The following is a 24,890-nucleotide window of genomic DNA, read 5'->3' as shown; positions in this document are numbered from 1 at the left end:
CCCACCATCGGCACCGCACTGATGCCACGGTCCTCGAAGAGAAAAATATATATTTATTTTGCAACACAAATTTTGCTTCTGGCATATTTTTTCGCTTAACGCAGCACTTAATTCTCTTAAGCTCTCTTTTTACACATCCATCTGTTTTTATTGATTTAACTGGCGTTCACAGCACCTGTTCCAAATTTCTGTGCACAGGCAGGAATACCTTTCGACGGGGGAAAAAATGAGAAGGAAAAGGAGAAGGCAGGTCATTTTTTTTTATCAAGACAACCATATTGCACGCACAGCAGAGCGCACATGTGCTGTTGGCACGCGCGTGCCCGCTCAAAAAAGCCGACTTTATAATACAAGCACTTCTACTTGGCCGCCATTTGAATATGCTTCCTTCCTCCGCTATATATCCGAACTTTGCGCAAGCTGTAATCGAATACTGCCAGGCAAACAGCGCTCGAGCATTGCGGCGCGATCATCTTCACTGAGGTTGAGCCAGGACTTTTCTAGTCTACTACAGCATATAAAACACGTTTAAAACTTTTTCTAGGTCGTTTCATCCGTTTCAAGATGTGTGTTTTCACATATGACCAGTATTTATCGCACTAAGTGCTGCACGCGCTACCGCTACCAGCGCTTTGCTCGAGCCGCAACGAGCAGACGCTCCGAACCCGTCCGGAGTAGTCTCAAACATGCGTCACTTCCGGCGGGCGGCAATGGCGCCCGTTTTCCAGTTTCGGTATTGAAAACTCCGATTTTTGCGTGCCTTTTTCACCGTAACTGCTTGAAACCGGAGCGTAATGTTTTGTGGGTAGCATAATACGGGGGCGTACTATGAAAAAACAACCTTTTTACGGTTTGAAAAATTTCAGTCAAGTAGGCCTTTAAGGGTCCAAACGCTCGGCACCGGCTCAACCACCAGGATCCCCTTTTCCCCGGACACGGCGATGCCACGCACGGCTAAGCGCGGATGCTCGGGTCCGTGGTGACGCATTGTTCACCATCATCCCCCTGCGGGGATGTCCCTGCGGATGCTCGGGTTAACCCCGTGGTGTCGCCACTCACCAACGTCTGCATGCTGCAGACGCCTCCCTGCGGGGATTTGTTTTTATAGAGCAGTCAGTTTCGTTCCAATGTTCGATACGAAGACGTTAGTCAGAAGTACTAAAAAAGCTTCTCTAGCTAGGAACTGGTCTTAGTGAAATCTGCTTTCTTGAAACTACTGATGTATTTGATCGACCGTTTTCTGAGTGCCCTAAGTGTTAATTTGCCGGTCGAGGAGTGGAGCACCATTAACTATTCGTTTTGTAAAATGAGGTATAGCAGTCTTAACATTCGAGAGGTACTGGTTGATATTACAGCGTAGTTGTTTCGATGTTAAAAAAAAATTGCACTTACTTGCATTCAGTGTCATTATTGGCAGGCTGCGCGGCAAAATAAACAGAGGTGCTTTCATCGCGCGAGAGGAAAAATAGTACTTTTTGACAGCCAGGGCAAGGGGTGTGTTCATTACACCAGTAAATCTGGTAATGCCTGAATCACGTGTGAACTACTCAACCATTTGGGATCGGACATTTCTCTTAAGCCCTTAATTCACTCCCGCTGCGATAAAAAAGAAAAACTCGCGGTACGAACGCCATACTCAATACTTCGTTACTACAGAACAGCTGTTGACTACAGGAAAACATTATAAAGAAATCTGTCTGCTTAAGGATGCAAAATTTAATTAAAGTGAGACATAGAAGGAAACCAAAGAACTCAGAAGACGAAAACTACAACCCCCGCCTCGGCCCCCGCGCCACAGACGGGCATCCTAAAGCAAAAGCCCAAACCGTGGTACACAAAAACTCCTTCGCCGAGTGCTCGACGTCGCATAGAACTCGGCGGAACCTGTTTCCGACAGTCCAGAGAGAGGAGGAGTTTCGACTACACCCTCGCCAGATGCAGAGCTGGTTGGGGAAAGTCAGAATTCGACGCAAGGGATGGAACAGCACGAAGCGCACGGTAGACAAACGCACAGAGAAGGCAGTGCGCTAAGCGAGCGCTCCGAGCCAAAATCGTGCGGGAGGCTCGATGCTTGAGTCACGACAAATTCAGTAGACGCATGAGAATGTTAATCGCTCCCTGGAAGCCCTTCCTCTTCTTACAAGCATACTTAGCGTTCAGTGACCCCGCAGTTGAGAATACGTGGGGTAAAAGGCCAAGCTGCAACTCTCACGCAGTCACACCTTAATGGAGAAACAGAGCAGGTTTCGGAACGTCTTATTATCTTAAAAGAACATATACCCCTGTCACAAGGGCACTTTCGGTCCTCATTGAACTCTATCTGCACCGAGATTTTGGAGCGCGCTCGAAACATGTAGTGCTACACGGGGATTTTCAATGCTTCTTGAAAAGCTTCCCTCATGTGTGTCAGGTGGCGCCAAATGTTCCTCCAACAGCCAGAACATGGTGATGTCCGGCATCACTGTGCAGTCGGGGGCAGCCGCAGCCAAATCCATATCCAGACGTGTGGCGCACCAATGGAGGAAATGGGCGCACCTGTGCTCTGCTGCTGTGCGATGGAACCCGAGGGTCGGCAAGGCCTCCGCGATTTCTGCGTTGACTGCGGCGTTTCTGTTCTGGCGCCGCAAATCATCTAGGCGATCTTGCCAGCAGTCGATGTGAGCGGCTATCACTGGCTCGCTCCACAGTTTGCGCGTCGATGAGCAGGAGGACGCCATCTTTGTTTACACTGACGGCGAAGCTTGCAGCGTGGTTGGCGTGGTGTCGAGATTATTTACAGATATGTTTGCATATAAGCAGGCATAGTGCCTAGAAATGTTATGTCTTGCATGTAAATCAATTACAATAACAACAACTGTGGTTGTGTTTTGTTAACTAGTGTTTATTTTTATAGCTTCGTGAGAGCGAGAGTGCTTTCGATTGTGCTTGGAACCTCAAGCACTCTTGAGGAGTCGGCATCGGGTCAAGCAGGATCGAGCTCGATTGCGCTTGAAAGCGGCCGTGTGACAACCGTCGATCGGCATTGAGTTCGATCAGCATTGACTGACTCCATGAGGATCGAAAGGGCCCGTGTGACGGGGTTATTAATTGTTTGTTCAATCATTTCTCACTTAAATTAAGCCCAACTCTTGTGCATGACTGCTACCATTCAGTGGTAAAGTTTTCTTGTGTTTTCTTTCGCTAGTTGATACATTTGGGACATTTTATTAAGGCACAGAACATGTTTTACCTTTCCTTTTTATTGATCAACTATTTTTGCAAGACTTGAAGCATGTCTTCATTTTCGAAAAAAGCTGTTTCGGTGACGAACGCTTATTTGCACTAACTGTCGTGCAACGTTCCATCCCAACACTTCCAATTCGAGCCAGATTGTTAGTTAGCATGTTAGGTATTCCTCGGCTTGAAGCAGCAATAAAGGCTAAGCGGACACGATCGCGTGAGGAACGCTCGGGCTATTCATCTGATCTTGTTACATGCACCAACACCGACCTTCTGCTGGCAAACACCCCATTATCAGCGGCGCTGTAATAACGCTCACAACCCGTCGATTCTAGTAGCGGCCTAAAAACACTTTAGAATTTAAATTCTAACTGCAGCCGCTACCTTGCCCGCCACGCCCATTTGACCGCGTCGGCATTGACTTATACGGTCCCCTCCCGTACACTTCGGCCGGCAACCGTTGGGCTATCGTCGCGGTTGACCATTTGACAAGGTATGCCGAAACCGCAGCCCTTCCAGCCGCCACAGCCTCAGAGGTGGCCTCGTTTATTTTAAACCGATTCATCCTTCGTCACGGCGCCCCTCGCGAACTGCTGAGCGACAGAGGCCGCGTCTTTCTGTCGGATGTTGTGAAAGCACTGCTCACCAAGTGCAATATAATTCATCGAACCACCTCCGCATATCATCCGCAAACCAACGGTATCACCGAGCGATTTAATCGTACCCTCGGTGACATGTTGTCTATGTATGTCTCTACAGATCAGTCAAACTGGGATCTTGTCCTTCCGTATGTAACCTACGCGTACAATACCGCAACGCAGTCCACTACCGGCTTTTCTCCTTTCTTTCTCCTTTACGGCCGTCACCCTTCTGCTACTATCGACATCATTCTCCCGTACCAACCCGATGCTTCCGAGTATCCACCTCTTTCTGAAGCCGCCCGGCACGCCGAAGACTGTCCCCGCATCGCCCGTGCTCTCACGACTGACACCCAGAGCATAGAGAAATCCCGCCGCAACCTCAGTCAAACAACACCACACTTCTACAACGGCTCCCTTGTGTGGCTCTGGATTCCGACGAATACTCCGGGCTTGTCATTAAAATTTCTTGCCAAGTACCATGGCCCATACCGCGTACTGCAGCGCACATATCCTGTTAATTACACTGTAGAACCTCTCAACCCATCTTCTGATCGCCGCCGCCGTGGACGCGAGACTGTTCACGTCCAGCGCCTCACGCCATTCTACGACCCAGCCGTCCTGCCTGCACCCTGAGTCGCCAGGTTGGCTCCTTTTCTCCCCGGGGGCAATTGTAAAAAGTGTTTGTGTTGTGTTGGGTTTAATGGCACTTAGGCAACTAAGGCCATCATGCGCCAAGAACAAGGTATAGAAAAAAATTTCTGCGTGATTTAATAAAATTGTGAAAAGTGATCAGTGGTGTAAAGGGCCCAAAAGTTTACCTACCTACTAATAACAGAGAAAAAGAGATTTAGGAATGGCTAAAGGAAAAAACATTAAAAAGGTCAGGTAGCCTCAGCGTCCATCCTTGGCTGGGCAAGGATGTCGAGGATCCCAACCGATAGAATAGTGACCTCAGCCCTCTACTCACGACGAGAGGGTGGCTGAGGTGTGGTTAAAAAAAAATTCGGAAGTTGTAAAAACTGGCCATTATTCAGAGTTTTGAGAGTACATTGGCTTCTTTTAAAAAGTTAAAAACGCTTGACTTATCAATAAGAGCTTCTTCACCTAAAATCAATGACGGATGAAAAGGGATGTGCCGGTTGTAAAACGGGGTAAAAAAACTTTTTTCTGAGTGTTTCAAGTTGGTTTGGTTTGGTTTATGGGGTTTAACGTCCCAAAGCGACTAAGGCTATGAGAGACGCCGTAGTGGAGGGCTCCGGAAATTTCGACCAAATGGGGTTCTTTTACGTGCACTTACATCGCACAGTACACGGGCCTCGAATTTCTCCTCCAAAGAAATTCAGCCGCCGCGGCCGGGATCGAACCCGCGTCTTTCGGGCCAGCAGCCGAGCACCATAGCCACTGAGCCACCGCGGCGGCTGTTTCAAGTTCTGTGCATGAGATTAAGATATGAGTTACTGTCAGTTCATCTCCGCATTTTTCACAGGTAGGTTTGTCTTGTTTTGTTAGTAGAAAGTTGTGGGTAAGGTGTGTGTGTCCAATACGTAAACGACATAAACTAACTTCAAAAGAGCGTTCCTGATGTATGCATGATTTCCATTCTCCTAATATTGGTTTTATTAAGTGCAGCTTGTTATTTATCTGACTATTCCATGTGCTCTGCCATTTGTTCCTCAGTCTGCTCTGAACTAGCTTCATACAATCATTATGTGGCATTCTTATTTTCTGTATTACCTTGTTGTGGGCTTGAGCAGCACATGTATCCGCTGCCTCGTTACCATCAATTCCAACATGGCTTGGAACCCAACATAATTTTATGTTATGCCCTTGTGTTACAATCCTTGTTATGTTATGTATGACCTTACCTAATGATGGCATGACTGCATTTCTGTACTGTAGTGCTTTCAGTACACTGAGGGAGTCTGTGTATATAATACTGTTTTCGATTTTCCTGCTTATTATTTTCTCCGTAGCAAGAAACACAGCATAACACTCAGATGTAAAAACTGATGCACACTGAGGAAGCCTTACTATTTTTTCCCAGTTCCCTTCCACTACTGCGCTTCCAACATAACCTGTAGTTTTCGATCCGTCTGTGTAGAACTCGGTGTAGCTATCATATTTTTCCTTTAGTGTGAGGAACTTTTGTATGATACGTTTTGGTGGAGTTTGTCTTTTGTTGTACTGTGTAAGACATATCACAGACCGACGGAAAACTGTATCAAGGGGCGAATGCGTCACAACTTTCTGCAACATTTGGTAGTGTTTCTGATCAGTCAAGTTCTCGGCAGATCTCCTCAAACCTCATTAGCAAAGGCCTGGTTGCTTGGGGCTTGTTTGTAAATATTGTTCGAGAAGGGCATGTTGTGACAATTGAATAACACACGTGTTTTGTTCGCGACCTAATTCTAAGAATGTATGCACATGTAAGGGCTTTTCTTCTATCTTCTAGTGATGGCTCATTTGCTTCAACATGAAGGCTCATTACCGGAGACGTTCTGTATGCTCCACAAGAAAGGCGGACATCTAGATTATGAACTGGATCTAATCTTTTTATATATGAAGGCCTTGCAGAGCCGTACACTATACTCCCATAATCTAGACATGAGCGCACTAGAGAACAGTAGATATGAAGGAGGCATGCTCTGTCAGATCCCCAGCGTTTCCTTGAGAGTACTTTAAGGATATTCATTGCACGGGAGGCCTTTACTTTCAAGTTGTTTATGTGCGGCAGAAATGTAAGTTTTTTATCAAATATTATTCCTAAAAATTTATGTTCTTGTTTTACCGGAAGAGTGGCTCCATTTAGGTGTAAGTTCGGATCGGTCTGCAAGCCTCTTTTAAGCGAGAAAACAACAGCCACTGTTTTCTGTGGAGATAACTTGAACCCATTTTTGTCGGCCCAGACTGCTAGCTTATTTAATGTGATTTGTACCTGCCTCTCACAAGTTGACAGGCTGGAGGACGTGCAAGCAGTCTGAAGGTCATCGACATACACGGAATACATAATGGAGTTGGGAATTATTTTCGCTATGGAAATCATTTTCACGACAAAAAGAGTGGTACTTAGGATACAGCCCTGCGGTTCCCCATTCTCCTGGACAAAGCTCTTCGAAAGGGTTGCACCCAGGCGCACTTGAAAAGACCGGTCTGACATGAAATCCTTCAGGCAGTTCAACATCCTACCCCGGATGCCAAGATCTACTAAGTCGCGTAGAATCCCACACCTCCATGTGGTATCGTACGCCTTCTCCATGTCAAAGAAGACTGCTAGACAGTGTTGGTGGTGTATGAACGCCTCTGGGACTGTGTTTTCTAATCGGACGAGATGTTCAGTTGTCGAACATCCTTTTTTAAATCCGCTCTGGTGGGTGTCAAGGAGTTCACGTGATTCAAGAATGAACATTAGCCTAACGTTAAGCACACTTTCAAATGATTTTGCGATACAACTTGTAAGAGCTATGGGCCTATAACTATTAGGGGAGGTGGGCGGCTTTCCAGGTTTTAAGAACGGTACTATAAATGCTTTTTTCCAAGCCTCCGGCATCTTTCCGGATACCCATATTTTGTTAAAAAATTGCGAAAGTGCCCCTACAGCAGCTTCGGACAGGTGGGCAAGCATTTTATAATGTACACCATCCGGGCCCGGTGCTGTCTGTTTACCGGAAGAAAGTACGTTTTGGATCTCCTGAATTGTAAATAACGTATGTTTCGTTTGTACTGCCACTTGTTGGAAGTTTCTGCTTTTCAGTTGTGTTTTTGTGTTTTAAGAATGACTGTGTGTAGTGTGAAGAGCTTGAAACGTCAGAGAAATGTTGTCCTAGTATGTCAGCCTGTTCATCTATACTTGTTTGTGTTCCTGTGGCTGTTAGAAATGGTACTGTAAAGGGAAAGAGTTTGCCGTCTAATTTACGCACCTGTTCCCACATCGTTTTTTATGTTATTGAACTATTGATGGATGAAACATATCTCTGCCATGAGGCTTTCTCAGCACTACGACGCACGTACCGAGCTTTAGCTCTCGCCTTTTTAAAATTTAAGAGGTTCTCATGCGTCGGATACCTTCGAAACTTACCCCAAGCTCTATTTTCTTGTTTCTTTGCTTCCTTGCAGTCTTTTGTCCACCACACTTTGCGGTTTTGTGACACCACTCCTGAAGACTGAGGAATAGCTAACTGTGCGGCAGTTACAATACAATTTGTGAACAATTCGTTTATCTGGTCAATGCTTAAATTATCTAAAGCTATATTTTCTAAGGTGGCTTTTGTTTTAAAAAGTTCCGAGTCTGCTAAATTCAGCTTCCAGCGTCGTGGCTTTGTGGGGGTTATTTCCAGTGGAGATGATAAAGTGATTAGAATAGGGAGGTGATCAATCCCATACGGGTTTTCTAAGACATCCCATTTAAAATCGTTAAAAACAGATGGTGAGCTAAAAGACAAGTCTAAACAGCTCATTTTTCCAGACGATGGGGAATAGTACGTGACCTTTTTTGTATTTAAAAGACATACATTATTTGTGAGAATAAAATCTTCGATCATCTGACCCCTACCATCACAGCGTTCGCTTCACCAAAAAGGGGAGTGAGCGGTAAAATCTCCTACTACTAGATATGGTTCTGGCAGGTCATCGATGAGTTCCTGTAGGTCGCGGAGTTTTAATGTTATATGCGGAGGAAGATATACAGAACAGATTGTTATGGTTTTGTAGCTGACAATGCTGACGGCAACTGCCTGTAGTTTTGTTTTGAGTCTGATCTCTTGAGCAGGGACGCCGCTTTGAACGACAATTGCGACGCGTCGTGACAGTCTATTTGCCTGCTCGCGATCTCGTCTAAATGTTTTATTATGTTTCAAGATATGCATGTGTTGTGGACCAAGATTTGTTTCCTGTAGACATAAAACTACAGGCAACATTGACGCTAAAATATCTGTTATATCATTGCAATTCCTCAACAGTCCTCTACAGTTCCACTGAACTAGAAAAGCCATGTTTATGTTTGGGGTAGGAACGATAAAGGGTTTACTTATTTTCTGGGCCAGTTATGAGGGCCCTGTCCTTCTTTCGCTCAAGAGAGCTGTTCCGCCGCTGTAAAGCAGGCGGGCTGGGGGTTAGATCCATCACCTCGTCAGAGGTGCTGGAAGACCGCGGTGAAGCCGCGGGTGTGTGGGTTTCAGGTCCCCCCTGACGGGGGGAAGCCCTGCGGGATGCCGACCCATGGACCGGCGCTCCCTGCTTTGAAGATGGCAGGGCAGCCTTCGCTATCCCTGCCTGGGGCGTGGATGGCCCTGCCCTAGGCTCGGTGAAAGTAGCCTCGACAGGTGCCGGAGTGCTGCGTGGTGCACCGCCCCTGCGCACCACATCAGCGAAGTTGGATTTTGCTGTGAAAGAGAAAGTGTTCGTGAGGTTGAATCGCTTTCTTGCTCCCCGAAATGATATATTTTCCTTTGTCTTTATGGTGATTATTTCCTTCTCCTTCTTCCAGGACGGACATGCCCTGGAGTACGCAGCATGGTCTCTTTCACAGTTAGCGCAGCGTAGAACTGCGTCACATTCCTCAGAATGGTGGTCCTTTGACGCGCATTTCACGCAAGTTTTGCGGCCGCGGCAACTCTGTGAGCCGTGGCCAAACCTCTGACAGTTAAAGCATCTTGGGGGGTTAGGGATATAGAGTCTAACATTTACTTTGAGGTATACAACGTCGATGGTTTCAGGCAATGTGCGTGTGTTAAAAGTCAGGACCAGGTGTTTGGTATCTATTTCTTTGTTGTCCTTGCAGATTTTGATTCGGTAGACATCTATTACACTTTGATCGGAGAGTCCTTCTAGCATTTCTTTCTCGGTGAGGTGTAGAAAATCATTTTCTGAGATGACGCCACGGACAGTATTGAGTGATCGGTTTGCAGTGATGGAGACAGGTGTGTCCCCAATAGACACTATGTTACAGAGTTTGGTGGTTTGGACATTGTCTCGGAGTTCCAGCAATAAATCGCCACTGGCCATTTTGGATACTTTGAAGCCGGGGCCCAAAGCTTCTGCTAAGCATTTCGATACCATGAATGGAGATAGAATTCTGGCCTGTTTATCTTGCACTTCACTGTGGACGACATGAAATTTGGAAAATGTTGGTTTCTTTTTGGAAAAAAAGTTCTCTGCTTCGTTCCGCCCTCTCTTGAGAGAGCGATCAGGTTTTGAAAGGGGGGGGGGAGCCGTAAAAAATTGAGGTTTTTCGGTCATGATGCCAGCCACCCACCATGGAGCCCAACAAGGGGGCGGGACAGGAACTTGGGGCAAGTCCTACCCACGCCAGCTGTACACCTCAACTATAACCCAATATGACTCAACCCAGGGTAGTTGGTCACACAAGGTTAACCCTCGCCGCCAGGAAAAAAAGGAAAAAACCAAGAAGGGAAGAGGATACAGGAAAGTTGTAAGAAAGAAGATAGGAAAGTGAAAGATGGAGAGAAGAACAGGAAAAGGCGACTGCCGATTTCCCCCGGTCGGGTCAGGCCGGAGGTGCCGTCTACAGGAAACTGGGGCCAAAGTTGTGTGTTGCCTCCGCCGAGGGGCCTTAAAGGTTCAAACGCTCGGCATCGGCTCAACCACCAGGATCCCCTTTTCCCCGGACACGGCGATGCCACGCACGGCTAAGCGTGGATGCTCGGGTCCGTGGTGACGCATTGCTCACCATCATCCCCCTGCGGAGATGTCCCTGCGGATGCTCGGGTTAACCCCGTGGTGTCGCCACTCACTAACGTCTGCATGCTGCAGACGCCCCCCTGCGGGGACAATTGTAAAGACGAAGACGAACATTCTGTGCAGCGGCGGCAGTGCCATCGCTGCGCGTGCTTTGGGCTCGCTTTGGCTGACCGCAGACTGTTGCTGCGCTGCTCCTTTAATATGGTCCCAGTGCCTTTAATAAACCCCTGTCTTACACTTTGGTTACCAGGCAGTCAAAAAGTTTGATTCGCATTTCAGCACAAAAGCTTTCTATGCGGTTTCAGCAATCAACACAACATTCATTTGCTATAAATCAGTACTTTCTAGCTGGCACCAGTTTGGCTGTGCTGTTCCGTAGCCAGTATACAGTATACTGGAAATTATAAGCTTTAAAGAAAAACTCTTTAAATGGGCTGACCTCGTACGCGTCCTAGGTTTTAACATTAACTTCTTTAAACACCCGCGAAGATGAATACAGACTATTAGCACGCTTGAAAATATGCTGTTTTTTTTCGGATGCATTAATATATGGCTTGACATTGCCTTCTTTAGACACCCGCGAAAAAGAATAAAGATGAATATTAGAAAGCTTGAAAATATTCTGTTCTTTCTTCCGGATGCATTAATATATGGCAGTCGCACTCTTCATTCGTTAATTGATAGAGCCCGTATGTATATTATCACGTTGTAGTGACGGCAGTCCAGCGGTCAGGAAGACACCAACCAGTCTTGGAAACGAAACTCTTTATTTGGGCTGACTTGCGCCCGCAAAAGAACTGAATCACTCGGCGGCGGCGTAAGCATCAAGCGTGCTCGTCGGTCGTCGAACTACGAATGCCCGCTGCTCGCGGCATCGCTCAATTTAAAGCCGGCAAGGAAACTTCCAGATAACAGGTCAAGATCCTCTACAGTAATCTGGAAAAACCTAGATGCAGCCTTTCATGGCTGCGATCAATCGAGATTAGTCTGGTCGCTTCTCGCGTCACGAACAAAAGTGATAACGACCCTTTCCTGCAGCCTTGAGCGTGAACGAACAAACACTACAATGATATGTGGCAATATTTATCATCTGTGTAAGTACTTAAGAGGGAATATCTTTCGTGGTTCTTGCGCATTCCTTTATATTTGGGTGTGTTAGTCTTTCATGTATCCCCCTTTTTTTTGGCTGATCCGCCAGTATGGCAGACTTGCTAAGGAGCTGTGTTGCTGAGCAGGAAACTATGGGTCCGATTCCTACAATTGAGGCGGCGTTTTGAAGGGGGCGAAAGGCTACCAGACATGCGTCCTAAAATATTCATGTTATTCGATTAAGAGGAAATACCTACACGGAATGTAACCTTTCATGTATTGACAGTGCTCCTTTAACACAAGTTTCGTGGCGAATTTTCTAGATGAGATGTTTACTTTTGCACCATGATGGTCGCATTGTTGCAAGCTTCCTTCCCTCATTGAAATAATGTTTATTCCTCTTCCTTCTACGAATTCCATTTCTTCATGCCGGCTTCAACGGGATAGAATACAGAACAGCGCTACAGACTCCTCTCATTTTTTTGTGTTGTGAAAAACAATCATGGAAAATGCGTACACAGACACGAGTCTTTACTCGGCTGGCTGCTTTCACTGAAGCTTGTTTCCTGACGCTTCCTCATAAAGCGCTCCACACCCGGACACGTGTTTTCGATTCCTGTTCCGGTGTCTGGTGTCAGCTGGAGGGATCTCAGTGGAATTCCAAGGACGATGCACCCTTGACCCCCTAGCAGGGAGGATTTTTCCGCATATACAATTGTTAGACGAATTTGCCGAACGGCCTTCAGAATCATGGATTGACGGAGAGAAAGTGGCGGCCAGCAAGGAAATAACAACCGATAAAAATACACTTAAGACAGACTGGAAGTCATGCGTACTCGTCCCCTTCAATCTCGGATACTGCGGTGTCAAAAATTAAATCGCAGATAAAGAGAAGACAATAGGAGGACCCGTAACAAACAACAAGAGGGTTTTATTGCAATGCTCCTAGATGATACATGCACTGGAAAACGAGGAAAAAAGCGCGAAACTATGACAAGAAAAAATAAGACTAAAGTCCACGATCCACTCTGCAAATACCGAATTTGCTTTCTTGAAAGCAGTGAGGAGGTTTGGTTAACACAGTCATCGCTTGATTTGTCAGTCTTATTTGCCTTTACTATCTCCCGAGTTCTCTAAACCCATTGCGCCGCTTTAGCCGCTATGCAAGGATAGAAAGACAACCCAGAACCAATTTTTTTGAGTCCACGAGCATCCCTGGACAAATACCCAAAGTGAAGCACTTGTTGAAAAGAGAAATAAGCAGTGCATATCATCCACTGCATGGAGAGTATCACCGCCAAGAACATGATTTTTAAAGCTGCATGCAGCGCTGCTGCTTAACAAAATGCTCGGAGTGTAGGTGATGAACAGTGGGTAGAAATAGCGGGACACATAATTTTGTTTTGATCTTTATTTCTAAAAGCACCGTTTCTCAGATGCTTTCAGATGGAGAAAAGGCGAAGGGCCCATTTGTTGATAGAAGTACAGGTGCCTGAGCACACTCTCCCGTCTGGCCGCGGCGGATAACAAGGGTGGGGAGAGTTGTTCCTTTGGTCCAGTGCACTTCTAACCATGGTAGTTAGTACACCGCTAACCACGCACCGCGGCGCGTCTGGCCGTCGATTGGCAGCAGTCTTCCGGCGCTTCGCCGCTGCAGACTCTATATGGCGCATTGATGAGTGTGGATTATGACCACCATTTAAGGCCGATTCACGGGCGATTCGTCCGCGGCCCGCACATTACGTGTTCATGGGTCACCACATTGAGAAGCGCGCTGTCGGCCCGCGGACAGGTCAAGCAAGGAAGCACAGGTGCCCCTCCCCTCGCGGCAATTAGCGGCGGCCCACGAAGATGCCTGCACTAGCTCTCGCAACTCAGCTAGCAAGACGGCCCAGGCTATTGAGGAATTGGACAAAAAGCCGCACCCACTCTGCAGGACTTTCCCCGCAGTTCCCCCGCAAGTTTTTCTTTCATTCAGCCGCACAGTCACGGGTTGGGAGGAAAAACCGGTTCCAGCAGCCTTGCCAAAGACTTTAAAATAATCTGGCAACTGTGGTACACCCAGCGCGTCGTCTGCTCTTTTGGTCCATCGCGTTTTTTATTTGTTGTGTAAACTGTCTCTCTGCCAGGAACTCTGTCAGGCGCGTCTGCCATATACTGTCTAATGTGGGTAAGTATTCCCTTACCCACATTAGACAGTATATGGACACTATGCAAGTTGCTTTGCCTCCCCAAAGCCCCAAATCTCTCGTGGCGCAAAAAAACGAGGCCGGCTGGCCGGCCCGGCGATTAAGGATTGCTGTTTAGTTTTTGCGGCCATTAACTCGTCCCCACAGCGTGAAGTGGAGATGTGCTACTACAGGCACATTGCGCGAGTGACTTTCGGAATGGGATCTTTTTAAAGACATTGGATACTTTTAAAGAATTTTAAAGGCTAGGTTTACCGTCGATGTTGACGGCATCGAATTTATAGTTCATTAACAGCCTTCTAAATGAACTCTATCACGGACATAATGCCCGCCTTGAGCAAAATGCACCTGCACGGACCTCGATGATGCATCTTTTACTGCATTGAAAAGAAAAATATGTACACATTAGAAAATATGCACTCTGTTGTTTGTTGCGGCCAACACAATAATAATGAACATCCTTCACGCCTGCACACACACACTGATGGCAGTGTATTGCCAAGGAGTCACCGTTCGTACTCTTCACGCTATTGTTATGATCGCGTCGCGGGCCACTAATGCAGCAAATGGTTTCATTATTCATGCAGGAGCATAAGAGAGTTAATGCAAGCATGCAGATTCTCAGAGAGTAGTGCTCTCTTAAAATCTCGAATATAATACAGCCGGCGACTCTTATTTCTTTTTTTTTCTGGTTCCAATGTAATAATCGTCTGGAGCCTGAGACCACGGTCGCAAATGTGCTACACATGCAAAGATAAGAAGCGTATTACACTCCGCGTAATTTTTGTAGATTTGAATCTATTTTAGGCAGGTTATAGTCCTGCATGTCCCAGTTTTATCTACACATCCCGTTCTGAAACTATCCTACAAATACACCAACTGTAATGCCTTCGGGCCCTGAGGGTACAATAAATAAATAAATAAATAAATAAACTGTAGCGGGAGACCGAGACGGGCAACCAGAGATGAATGTTAAGTGGAAACACGACGCATGGCCATGCGGTGCTTCTAATATTGTTGTAACAGTGAAGTGAGTGTTCTGAATAACTGTCCGGCCCGATTATGATGCACATGATCTGCAGTGCACTGAACTTGGCGAGGACCTCGCTACTCCCTAGTCGCTGCTAAGTAAGTGCCCAATCACGATGACGTTAATGATGTAGACCAGGGGTCTCGAACTCATTTTTGCCTCGCAGGTAGAATTTACACACTTCTTTCTTCCTCGACCTAGTAGCTGTAAAGGACGCAACGGTAAAAATAAAAGCGGAGTATTTGTTGCATTAAATGAGAAACAAAGCAAACATCCATCAACCGCTCGCCACGCATTTTGTGGTCATCTATTCAGTAGCTCGGAAAGTCTGGAAAAATCGTGGACCACGGTAGAGTTTTTCGAGTGCCGTATCAAAGCGCTGGGGCGTGGTGCTGAATTCAATTTGCTACCGCGACATCAGGTTCTGTTCAGTTTTTAGCTGCCTCTCTTGTGTCCGCATCTTGATGCGCCAACTGAACAAAAGGGGATGGCAATTGCAAAAGCCCTCGAAGCAAAGAATGAGCCAGATTAAGGATTGTTGGTACCCTCACATACGGGCTGGACGCTTCGTCACGCCGCCTATGACCATGTCCATTCTTCTGCCGTCTCGTACACAGCAAGCATTTCTTACAAAAAAATTTAAGGTGCTTCTGCAGAATTTTTATTGCTCGATCGCATCACACTAAACGTACTTTCTGTGGTGTTCGTGTTGATGCTTGTGTAGAGCCCTTGTCGAGGCCCTCCAGAAAATTCGCCGCCGGTTGTCTGATGTGCATGTGTTGAATAAATGTGTGATGAGGATATGATGCATCCTGAGACCGGTTTATGGTGAAGACTTGTGTTGATGTTTTGTGGAATGTTTCCAGACAATTTGCCGCCGATTGTCTTGTGCGCGTGGTGAATAAATATCTGATGAGGATATGATGAATCCTTTTAAGGGATTTCTGATGATGATGTTTGGTGGCAGGTATCAAGGTAATATGATGCCGATTTTGTGATGTGGATGTGATGGAGTTTGTGATGTGAATGTGATGTCCGATTTTGTGGCGTGGATGTGATGTCTGATTTATTGATGTGGGTGCGATGCTTGATTTCATAATGTGGATGTGATGTCCGATTTGCTGATGTGGATGTGATGTCTCATTTTGGGATGTGGATGTGAAGCTTAATTTTGTGATATGGATGTAATGCTTGATTTCAAGTTGTGGTGCGATGCCAGATTTCCCGATGAGGACGTGATGTCTGAGTTTGTGATATGGATGAGATGTCGGATTTTGTGATGTGGATGTGATGTTAGATTTTGTGATGTGGTTCGATGCCTGATTTCCTGATATGGACGTGATATGTGAGTTTTTGATCTGGATGTGATGTCGGATTTTTTGATGCGGATGTGATGTCAAATTTTGTAGTGTGGGTGTTATGTCTGATTTTTTGATGAGATTAGCGATGAGAAATAAGTTTAGAAAAAGTGCCGCCATATGGTTTTATCGAGCAAGAAGCGCATAACGGCGGTACATGTGCAGATCTGTACCTTTCATCAACAGTGGTTTGGTTTGGTTTATGGGGTTTAACGCGTTTATGGGGTTTTGACACATCGGGCAGCGGTGGCGGTGGCACGTTGCTGCACAAGAGTGCTCAAACAACTGTTTTGAATTTGGAGTTCCTTCGCTGCTGTCCGTCTGCAAGAATTTCCGTATCAAGCCCGATCTGCATTCTGCTGGCTTCGTTGACGCACCGTGTGCGGCTGCCTATCGTTGCTGTCATCACGTGAAGATACGCCCCTTACTTCTGGCTATAAAGTTGCGCAAGTCGTCGAGAGCCTTCACACATCGGGCAGCGGTGGCGGTGGCACGTTGCTTCACAAGAGTGCTCAAACAACTGTTTTGAATTTGCAGGTTAGTTGTCTTTTCTTACTGTTGTTAAGCTGCCAGTGCACACTGCCGCCACTGCTGCCACTGCTGCCCATGATCTAGTGTCTTGCTTGCAATGTCATCTGAAAATTTTGATCCTTGTTCTGCATGCTACGAAGACATTATAGATGGTGAAGAATTTATGACTTGTGCGGATTGCTGTCAAAGGTTTCATATAGGAAAGTGTGCAGGGGTTGGGGAGCGGAGTTTCAGAGCAAAAAATTCTGAATTAAGAAAAGCCCTGCAATGCTTGACATGTCGATCTTCGGCGTCTCGCAGTCATGATAGCAGCAGTAATGCATCTTCTGCTGTCTTATGCAAACAGCTTGCTGAGATTAGTAAGTCTTTGGCATATCTCACGGCCAAAGTGGATGATCTGACATCTTTGAAAGAAACCGTTTCAAGCATTGAATTGTCCGTACAACATATGTCTGACACGTATGACAAATTTCTCGAAGTATCTAATAGGCATGACAAGGAAATCGCGCTCCTGCGTAAGAGAGTTGACGACATTGAGGCAAACCAGGACGGGCAGCAAATTCGAAAACTGCGTCAGGAATTGAACAACCTGAGGTAGTACAGTAGGCGGCAAAACATGGAAATACATGGAATGCCTGTTACAGATGGTGAAGATTTACTGAGCAAAGTAAACAGCCTTGCTGTGAAGCTTGACTTGCCCACACTTGTAGCAAAGGACATTGAAGGGCTACAGCGCCTTCCATCTCAACCTGACAAGGTGCCTGTGGTTTTGATCCGTTTTGCCAACCGATCCACAAAAACAGACTGGATTTCAAAGCGCAAAGACTGCGAAGATGACATTCGATTCTTTGATAACCTGACGGCTTCTAGCAGGAATTTACTGTGGCTAGATAAAATGAAGGCTAAGGAAATGAATTACGCTTTCGTCTGGTCAAAGGAAGGAAAGATCTACGCTCGAAAGCAACCTGGTGCACGAGCCATCAGGATCGCTTGTGAGGAGGACATTGATAAGATGGTTTAATCACTGTTGCTGCGAGACTGCGCAGTAAACCTGCTCAACAATGGCTTATTTTACTGCCGAGTCATTCACCGCCTTTCTAAAGGACGGTGCTTACAATCCTCGCAACACACTATCTCTTTACCACTTGAACTGTCAAAGCCTAAAAAATAAATCAGAAGAAGTAGAAGCTGAATTAACTAAACTGAACTTTAATTTTGACCTTATTGCCTTCACTGAAACATGGTTTACCTCAAATGCAAGATGTCAGCGAGGTTCCTGGTTACAAACCCATTTCAGTATTTCGAGATGGAAAGCGTGGTGGTGGTGTATCTTTATATGTGCAAAATCACTTGTGCTTTGAGGTCTTGTCGGATTATTCACTTGTTTGTACTGATTTTGAAACTGTCTGCATTGCTTTTCATAGAGTTGCTATTATGGTTGTGTATCGCCCCCTCAAGGAAATTCTGACAATTTTTTTCGCTTCATTGATTGTTTTCTGAAGTTTGCAAACCAAAACAACTGGCGTATCATTGTGCTAGGTGACTTCAATATTAACTTTTTGGAGGATAACGCTCTGAAGATGAATTTAAATGAAATAATGCTGTCTAATGGTTGTGACAATACTATTGAATTGCCTACTCGCATATCCTTGCACATTGAAACATTAATTGATTTGTGCTTCACTAATTTCCCACCTCAGAGTTTCATATCCGGTGTTTTTTCTTCCGGGATTAGTGATCACTTGCCTTTCTTTTCACTTTTTCCTGATACGACCAAATTGAATAAACCCGTTCACGCTCGTGGAGTTAATGATGAAAAGAGCATCTCCAGATTTTGTCACTTGTTTCTACAATTAATTGGGTAGATGTATATGGTGAAAATGACTCGTCCCGTGCTCATGATATATTTATTCAGAAGCTGCTTGAATGCTATTACGCTGCGTTCCCATCTCAAACTATAAAAAAACATAGAAAGGCTAGAAAAGAATGGATGACAGGAGCACTTTTGAAACAAATTAAAGAAAAGAACAAAATGTTCTCTCGTTTTTTGGAAACGCGATGCCCGGATGATTTAGTTAAGTTTAAGAGGTTTCGAAATAAATTAAACTCAGATCTAAAGAAAGCTAAATCCTTTTTCTATATTAATAAGTTTTCGTCAATCTTACACAATCCTAAATTACTTTGACAAGGTATTAAAGTTATTATAGGGAACAGGAAGGATTGTCTTCCCTCTGAGCTGAAAGTCAATGGGGTGAATTATGCTGGAGTTTCACTTGCCAATATGCTGAATGAACACTTTTTAGCTGCCGGAGCATACCGACCCTCTGCTAGCTGTCATTCAACTCGGACTGTAGACTCATACTTACCCTCTTGCAGTACTGAATCTATATTTTTGTCCCCTACTTCAGTGGATGAAGTTATTTCTATCATTAATTCTTTTAGGAACACCTGCTCACCTGGAGATGACGAAGTTGCTGCTTTTCCTATCAAATGTGCAGTAAATATTATTGCTGGCCGTCTTACGCATATTTGTAACAGAATGCTACTTTCTGGTGTATTCCCTAGCAAATTAAAAGTCGCGCGCGTTACCGTTTTATTCAAAGGAGGCAACAAAAATGACCCAAATAATTACCGTCGTATTTCGGTATTGCCTCTGTTTTCGAAGCTAGGTGAGCGTGTACTCTATAGGCGACTAAACAATTTCTTACAAGCTAAACATCTTATCTGCCCCCAACAGTATGGCTTTCAGGCCGGTAAATCAACAGAATCTGCTCTGTTAGATATTAAGAAGTCTATAATAAACAATTTTGAAACTAAGCTTTTTTCTGTTGGAATTTTTCTTGATCTGCGCAAAGCTTTCGATTCTGTGCAACATACAATACTGCTCCATAAATTAAAAACTTACGGGATCCGTGGAGTGGCAAATTCACTTTTGGAAAGCTATCTAACTGCACGGATACAATACACTCAGATTCATGATTTAAAATCCAGTTTTGGTATGATAAAATTCGGTGTCCCGCAGGGTTCAATTTTGGGACCACTTTTATTTATTCTCTATATTAATGACATTGTAAACATTCCATTAACTCCTAATATCATGATGTATGCCGACGATACTAATGTCTTTTTTTCCGGCTCCAGTCTTTAAGTAATTGAACACCAATGTAATGTCTGGCTTGAGGAGTTAACGGTTTGGCTCTATGTTAATCAACTTCAATTAAACGTAAACAAAACAAAGTTTATGCTCTTCCATCCAAAAAACAAACCATTAGATCATCACATCAAACTATTTTTTAATGACTTTAACATCGAACAAGTTCATAGTTGCCGGTTCCTTGGTGTGTTTTTTAGTAGCGATTTGGGTTGGACTGCTCATATAAACTACATTAGACTAAAAATGGCCAGATCTATTTGTTATTTATCGTGTTAGACATCTCCTCCCACTACAAGTTAAAAAACAGTTATATTTTGTTCTTGTTCATTCTCACCTGGTGTACTGGAACCTAGTTTGGGGTACATGCAACAAAACTGATTCATACAAATTGCTTTCTCTCCAGAAAAGAGCTCTACGTTTGTTAAGTTCAAGTTCATCTGTTGAAGCAAATCTTTTCGAAACATTTCATGTTCGCAATTTCTTTCATTCATACAATTTTAGTTTGGCTCTTCACATTTTTTATAAAGTCAAGCATGACTTTAGCTCTTTTTCTAATACTTATAATTCAAGAAACGTTGCGTATGGTCTGCGTTCTGTTGCCCTATCTACTGCAAGACCCAGAACAAATTATGGTAAACAAACAACCGATTATCAAATTATAACATTGTGTAATGCCTACCAGTCTCTTATTCAGATTGCTTTAGAAAGTTAGTGTGTCTGTATTCAAGAAAAAACTGACAATTCTTTTCCCCCCCGGTTAAATTTAGCTAATTCTGCATACTTAGTTTTTTTTAGTGTGTATTTGTGTTCTGCTTTTTTTTAATGAGCATATTATGAAATGTTTTGTTTATTGTTAATTGATATTTATTATTGTCTATCATTAACTATTTTCTATTGTGATCATGTTTGCTCATTGTTTTTTATCTTTTGTCCATTCGGCCCCCGTTTCCATGATGTGTGATCGGGGTGTAGGCCTTGTCAGTAGGCATGCTTGGTCTACCTCCTTTAGCCTCACCTCGAGGGCATATTGTATATAATATGGCCAAATAAACATACTACTACCACTACTACGTCCCAAAGCGACTAAGGCTATGAAAGACGCCGTAGTGGAGGGCTCCGGGAATTTCGACCACCTGGGGTTCTTTAAAGTGCACTGACATCGCACAGTACACGGGCCTCTAGAATTTCTCCTCCAAAGAAATTCAACCGCCGCGGCCGGGATCGAACCCGCGTCTTTCGGGTCAGCAGCCGAGCACCATAACCACTGAGCCACCGCGGCGGCTCATCAGCAGTAAATTACTCCGTGAATGCATCGATATAAACACCAAAAAATAGATGAATGCTTCAGGCAACATTTAAACTGAGCAGGTATAACTTTTAAGTATTAATTTATTCCAAAACGGTAACATCAACTGTTAAGAACAACTGTCCATGGCCTTGTCATTTTATTTCTCGCGACAACATTGATGAAAGTCTAGTCCTTATCTGCTGCGCCGCCGCTTGTGGAAATTCTGGAGCATGTCGAGCCTAAAAAATAAAAGAAAAACACAGTGTAGAGCAGTTGTATCATGCGCATGCTCTGAATTCAATTTCAAAGGATTATGTCCTTGCATCGGACTCTGATTGTGGTTCAAGGACATAAGCAACATTTATGGAATGAGGTAATCATAAAAAAAGTTGAAGAAGCAAAATGTGCATTTTACACGTCATTAACATTTCATCCATTTAGGAAGAACACAAGGGAAACATACAAACCTAATTTGATAAAAAAGCGCTGGGAGGAGGACGAGTGCAGAACCAAATTAATATTAAGTGTCTGCATCGACCCATCTTCATCAGATCATTAGTGTAGCACATCGGTCTGTGGGACCGCTAAGATGCTCACTGCTTCTATAGAGGAGGGAATATCTCTGGCACCTGTGCATCTACAGTCTTCGTTCGGCGAGTATAAGAGAACATGCACTGCTCGAAACGTAGCCGTACGTTCCAAGAAAAAAATTAAGTATTCTTAATTTGGTTACAGTGCATTTCACTGCACGTAATAATCACGGCACCAAAGAGATGACATTTTAATTTATCGCAGAAGGGCAAAACGTTGTTTAGTGTCCTGTTTTCCCTTGAATCCTTTTTTCTCAACGTAATTAAAGTTTCTAAAACGAATTGTGCGTACTTTTCCTGAATCGATATGGATCCTTCCCTGACAACTTTTCCGTGCCTTCCAGAATGAAAGAAGAATTAATTGTCTTCGTATTGCATGCTCCACAGTAGAGATTTTCTGAAGTTCCGGTTATCACTAAATGCAGCACAATATGCTGCAGGTTGTAACATTTCGCGTGGTTTCATTTAATCACTTAATCTTCGACGAACAAAAAGCCAAAATGGAGAACCTTCTATATACAAAGAAATCTTACAAAGTATCATTGACTTACCTTCCTTAAATTTATTCCTTTAAGAGGTAAGTAAGGTGCCCTAATACATATTTTCGTTATTTAAGAGTAAACTCTGCGTCTCCTTTGCAATGCTCCTGCCGCGAGGCTAAAATAATGAAATGCACAGACATAACGATAATGGCGTCAACTCGGTCCGAATCAAGTGCTTCTTTTTTTTGCGTCCTTGTTGGCTTTGCTGCCTTTCCCAGTCAGTGATTTGCCACGGAGTTCTTCGACTGTGAAGACACTACGCAGGAGGTGGCGGGAAAACTTGCAGGGTTGGCCTGGGCAGTGATCCAGCACACGCTCGATGACCGTTTTTTCCACACAAATACCGCTGCCGATTTCCAACTGCGAAATTAAGTTTTAAACAATACCTTGATAAGCAAGTCAGCATACTTGCAAAAAGGGACATGAATTGTGAACCTTGTTCCTTCAGCTAGGTTGTTATTTAGAGCGATCATTAAAGGTGCTTGTTTGCTCAGCAAGTTGGAGGTACGAGCAAATGTGTGCTTCCTTCTCGTGACAGGAAAACTATGGAGAGGTACCAAGAAGAGCAGTGAGACAGAGTAGCCATGTTCTACGCTCACGGCAACAACCCAGCGTGGGCAGTATCGGAGGTCACGCTACCTGTAGCTTATTACTTGCAGGCCACCAGCCGTTGCTGAAATTCTCGTCACTTCACGCTATGAGAGACGTTGTTCAGGAGGTTTCCGAAATTTCCCTAACATAAGATTCTTTAACGTGCACGACACCGCAAAGAACAGTAAGGCCTTGGGCTTCGCCTTCATCGAAACGCGGCCGGGATCGAACCCGCATATTGCTCAGCCCGAGGACTTGGGGTCGGGTTCGGGCCGCGGAGGCCGCGCTTTGATAGAGGATACAACTTAAGTCGCAGTGGAGCTCCGACCAGATTGAGGACCGCCCCAGAGAATTTGTCTACGACAAAAAGTCCACAGTCAAAGGAATGTATACACCTCACTTTTGGGTGCGTGTTTTTTTCTTGGTAATTAATTATTATATACTTGGTAAGTTCTTGGTAATTATTATACAAACCCGGATTACCGCGTAGTATCCTAACACGACCGATAAATAATTTGCAATCGAATTTCTTTCTCGTGCTGTTTCGGTATCTGTTTAAAAACTGAACGACGGCTGTCACCTCAAAGAGAGGTTATAGGTCACGTGAGGCATGAAAAACTGCAATTTAATCGGTGCTTCTCCATACGCTGTCATTAAGGCCCGAAGAAGGTTTGCTTCAGCACTGCAGTGAATTAAAGTGACGAAATAGTGATTATATCGCAGTTTTTTCATGTCTCAGGTGACCTATAACCACACTTTTTCGTCACAGCCACCGTTCGGCTGTTGAAACCGGAACAGAATGAGAGAAAAATTCAATTATGAATTATTTAGTGGTCCTAGGCGAATACCACATGGTGATACATGCATAGTAGTGTCATACGCATCATTACAGAGAAGAAAACATGCCTCCAAAATTAGGTGTCTATAGCCCTTTAATGCTCTTCTTTTACCGAAGCAAGAAGCTAATCACAATAAACAAATTGTAAGGCCTGAAATTTTGATACCAGGCTTGTTTAATTCAGTAAAACATTAAAAAATTTATTTTTTTTACTGTTGTGATTGGCCAGTGGTGGAATACAGGATGCCGTGTACCGTTTTAAGGTCTATGCTACTAGCGGTAGTCGAAATTAATTCCGAGTACTCCACTACGACGTCCCTAATAGGAAACGTCGCTTTGTTAGGTAAACCACGAGATACCATATGCCATTAAATTTACTGCTTACTAAAACTCCCACTGCTGGTTCGTTCGTCCATAAGGATTGCAGTCTCCCAGCACACAGCATGTAAAGTAGGCCCTTCTAACTTCAAAGCAGTATGAAATTATCTCAAAAGACGTTAAGATATATATTCCAATAGACTTAGACCCACAATGCGAGAAAAAAATTAACCATTTACCTTTGGGACCGCAACAGTATGTGGCTCACTTCTTTGCGTCAGAATTTTTTCTTGTTTTTTAAGCACCTTGTATGATTCTGCAAAAAGAGAAACGATCATTAAACATCCTTTTGGGAGGTCTCATAAATCAGCCTATAAAGCCCTTCAATACGCAGCGCAAATTAGACCACGATATGTTGCAGAGTTTTAAAATGTTTTCTGGGCAATGAATACAAGCAAGAAAAAGTAAATAAATGCAACGAAAATGGTTTAAAAAGGACACCAGCGATTCCTGACTTCTATTTACTTTATTCTGCAAGAAAAGACTGCTTGACTAAGAAGTTCGGTTGTTGCATCCTCGCCATATTGTATCCACACGGGCACGCCCACGGTGTGAAAATCGCCAATACTAAATACTTCATGGTCAAAAGTGTACCCAGCATGGAAAAATTGAAATCTTATAAGGAGGGCGACATGAAATGGCTAAGGACTGCGGCGGATTACTAGCTTGCGCCTTAAATACACCAGATTTATTACAGTAACTAACAGCAATAACGTATTCTCACGCAGTGGTGACTGCAGTCCGGCGAACAGGAAA

The 24,890-nt window shown here is 44.4% G+C and overlaps 1 protein-coding gene across 1 annotated transcript; it reads right to left on the bottom strand.

Moving 5' to 3' along the window:
• Positions 1-8,735: 8,735 nt before the first annotated feature.
• LOC149369784 (uncharacterized) lies at positions 8,736-10,094 on the bottom strand. Its single transcript, XM_089576418.1, has one exon. It carries the CDS (start codon positions 10,092-10,094, stop codon positions 8,880-8,882), a length of 1,215 nt encoding a protein of 404 aa, XP_089432544.1. The 3' UTR covers positions 8,736-8,879.
• Positions 10,095-24,890: the final 14,796 nt, after the last annotated feature.

The sequence above is a fragment of the Amblyomma mixtum genome, chromosome 1 (assembly GCF_055824585.1).
Source record: "Amblyomma mixtum isolate Tamu chromosome 1, ASM5582458v1, whole genome shotgun sequence".
NCBI lineage: Eukaryota > Metazoa > Arthropoda > Arachnida > Ixodida > Ixodidae > Amblyomma > Amblyomma mixtum.
Note: the sequence above shows the minus strand (reverse complement) of the source record. Positions and strands in the feature narration are given on the sequence as shown.

Bases quoted from the DNA above. Each gene is read 5' to 3' on its own strand.
- LOC149369784 (XM_089576418.1), bottom strand. From the start codon at position 10,094: ATGACCGAAAAACCTCAATTTTTTACGGCTCCCCCCCCCCTTTCAAAA.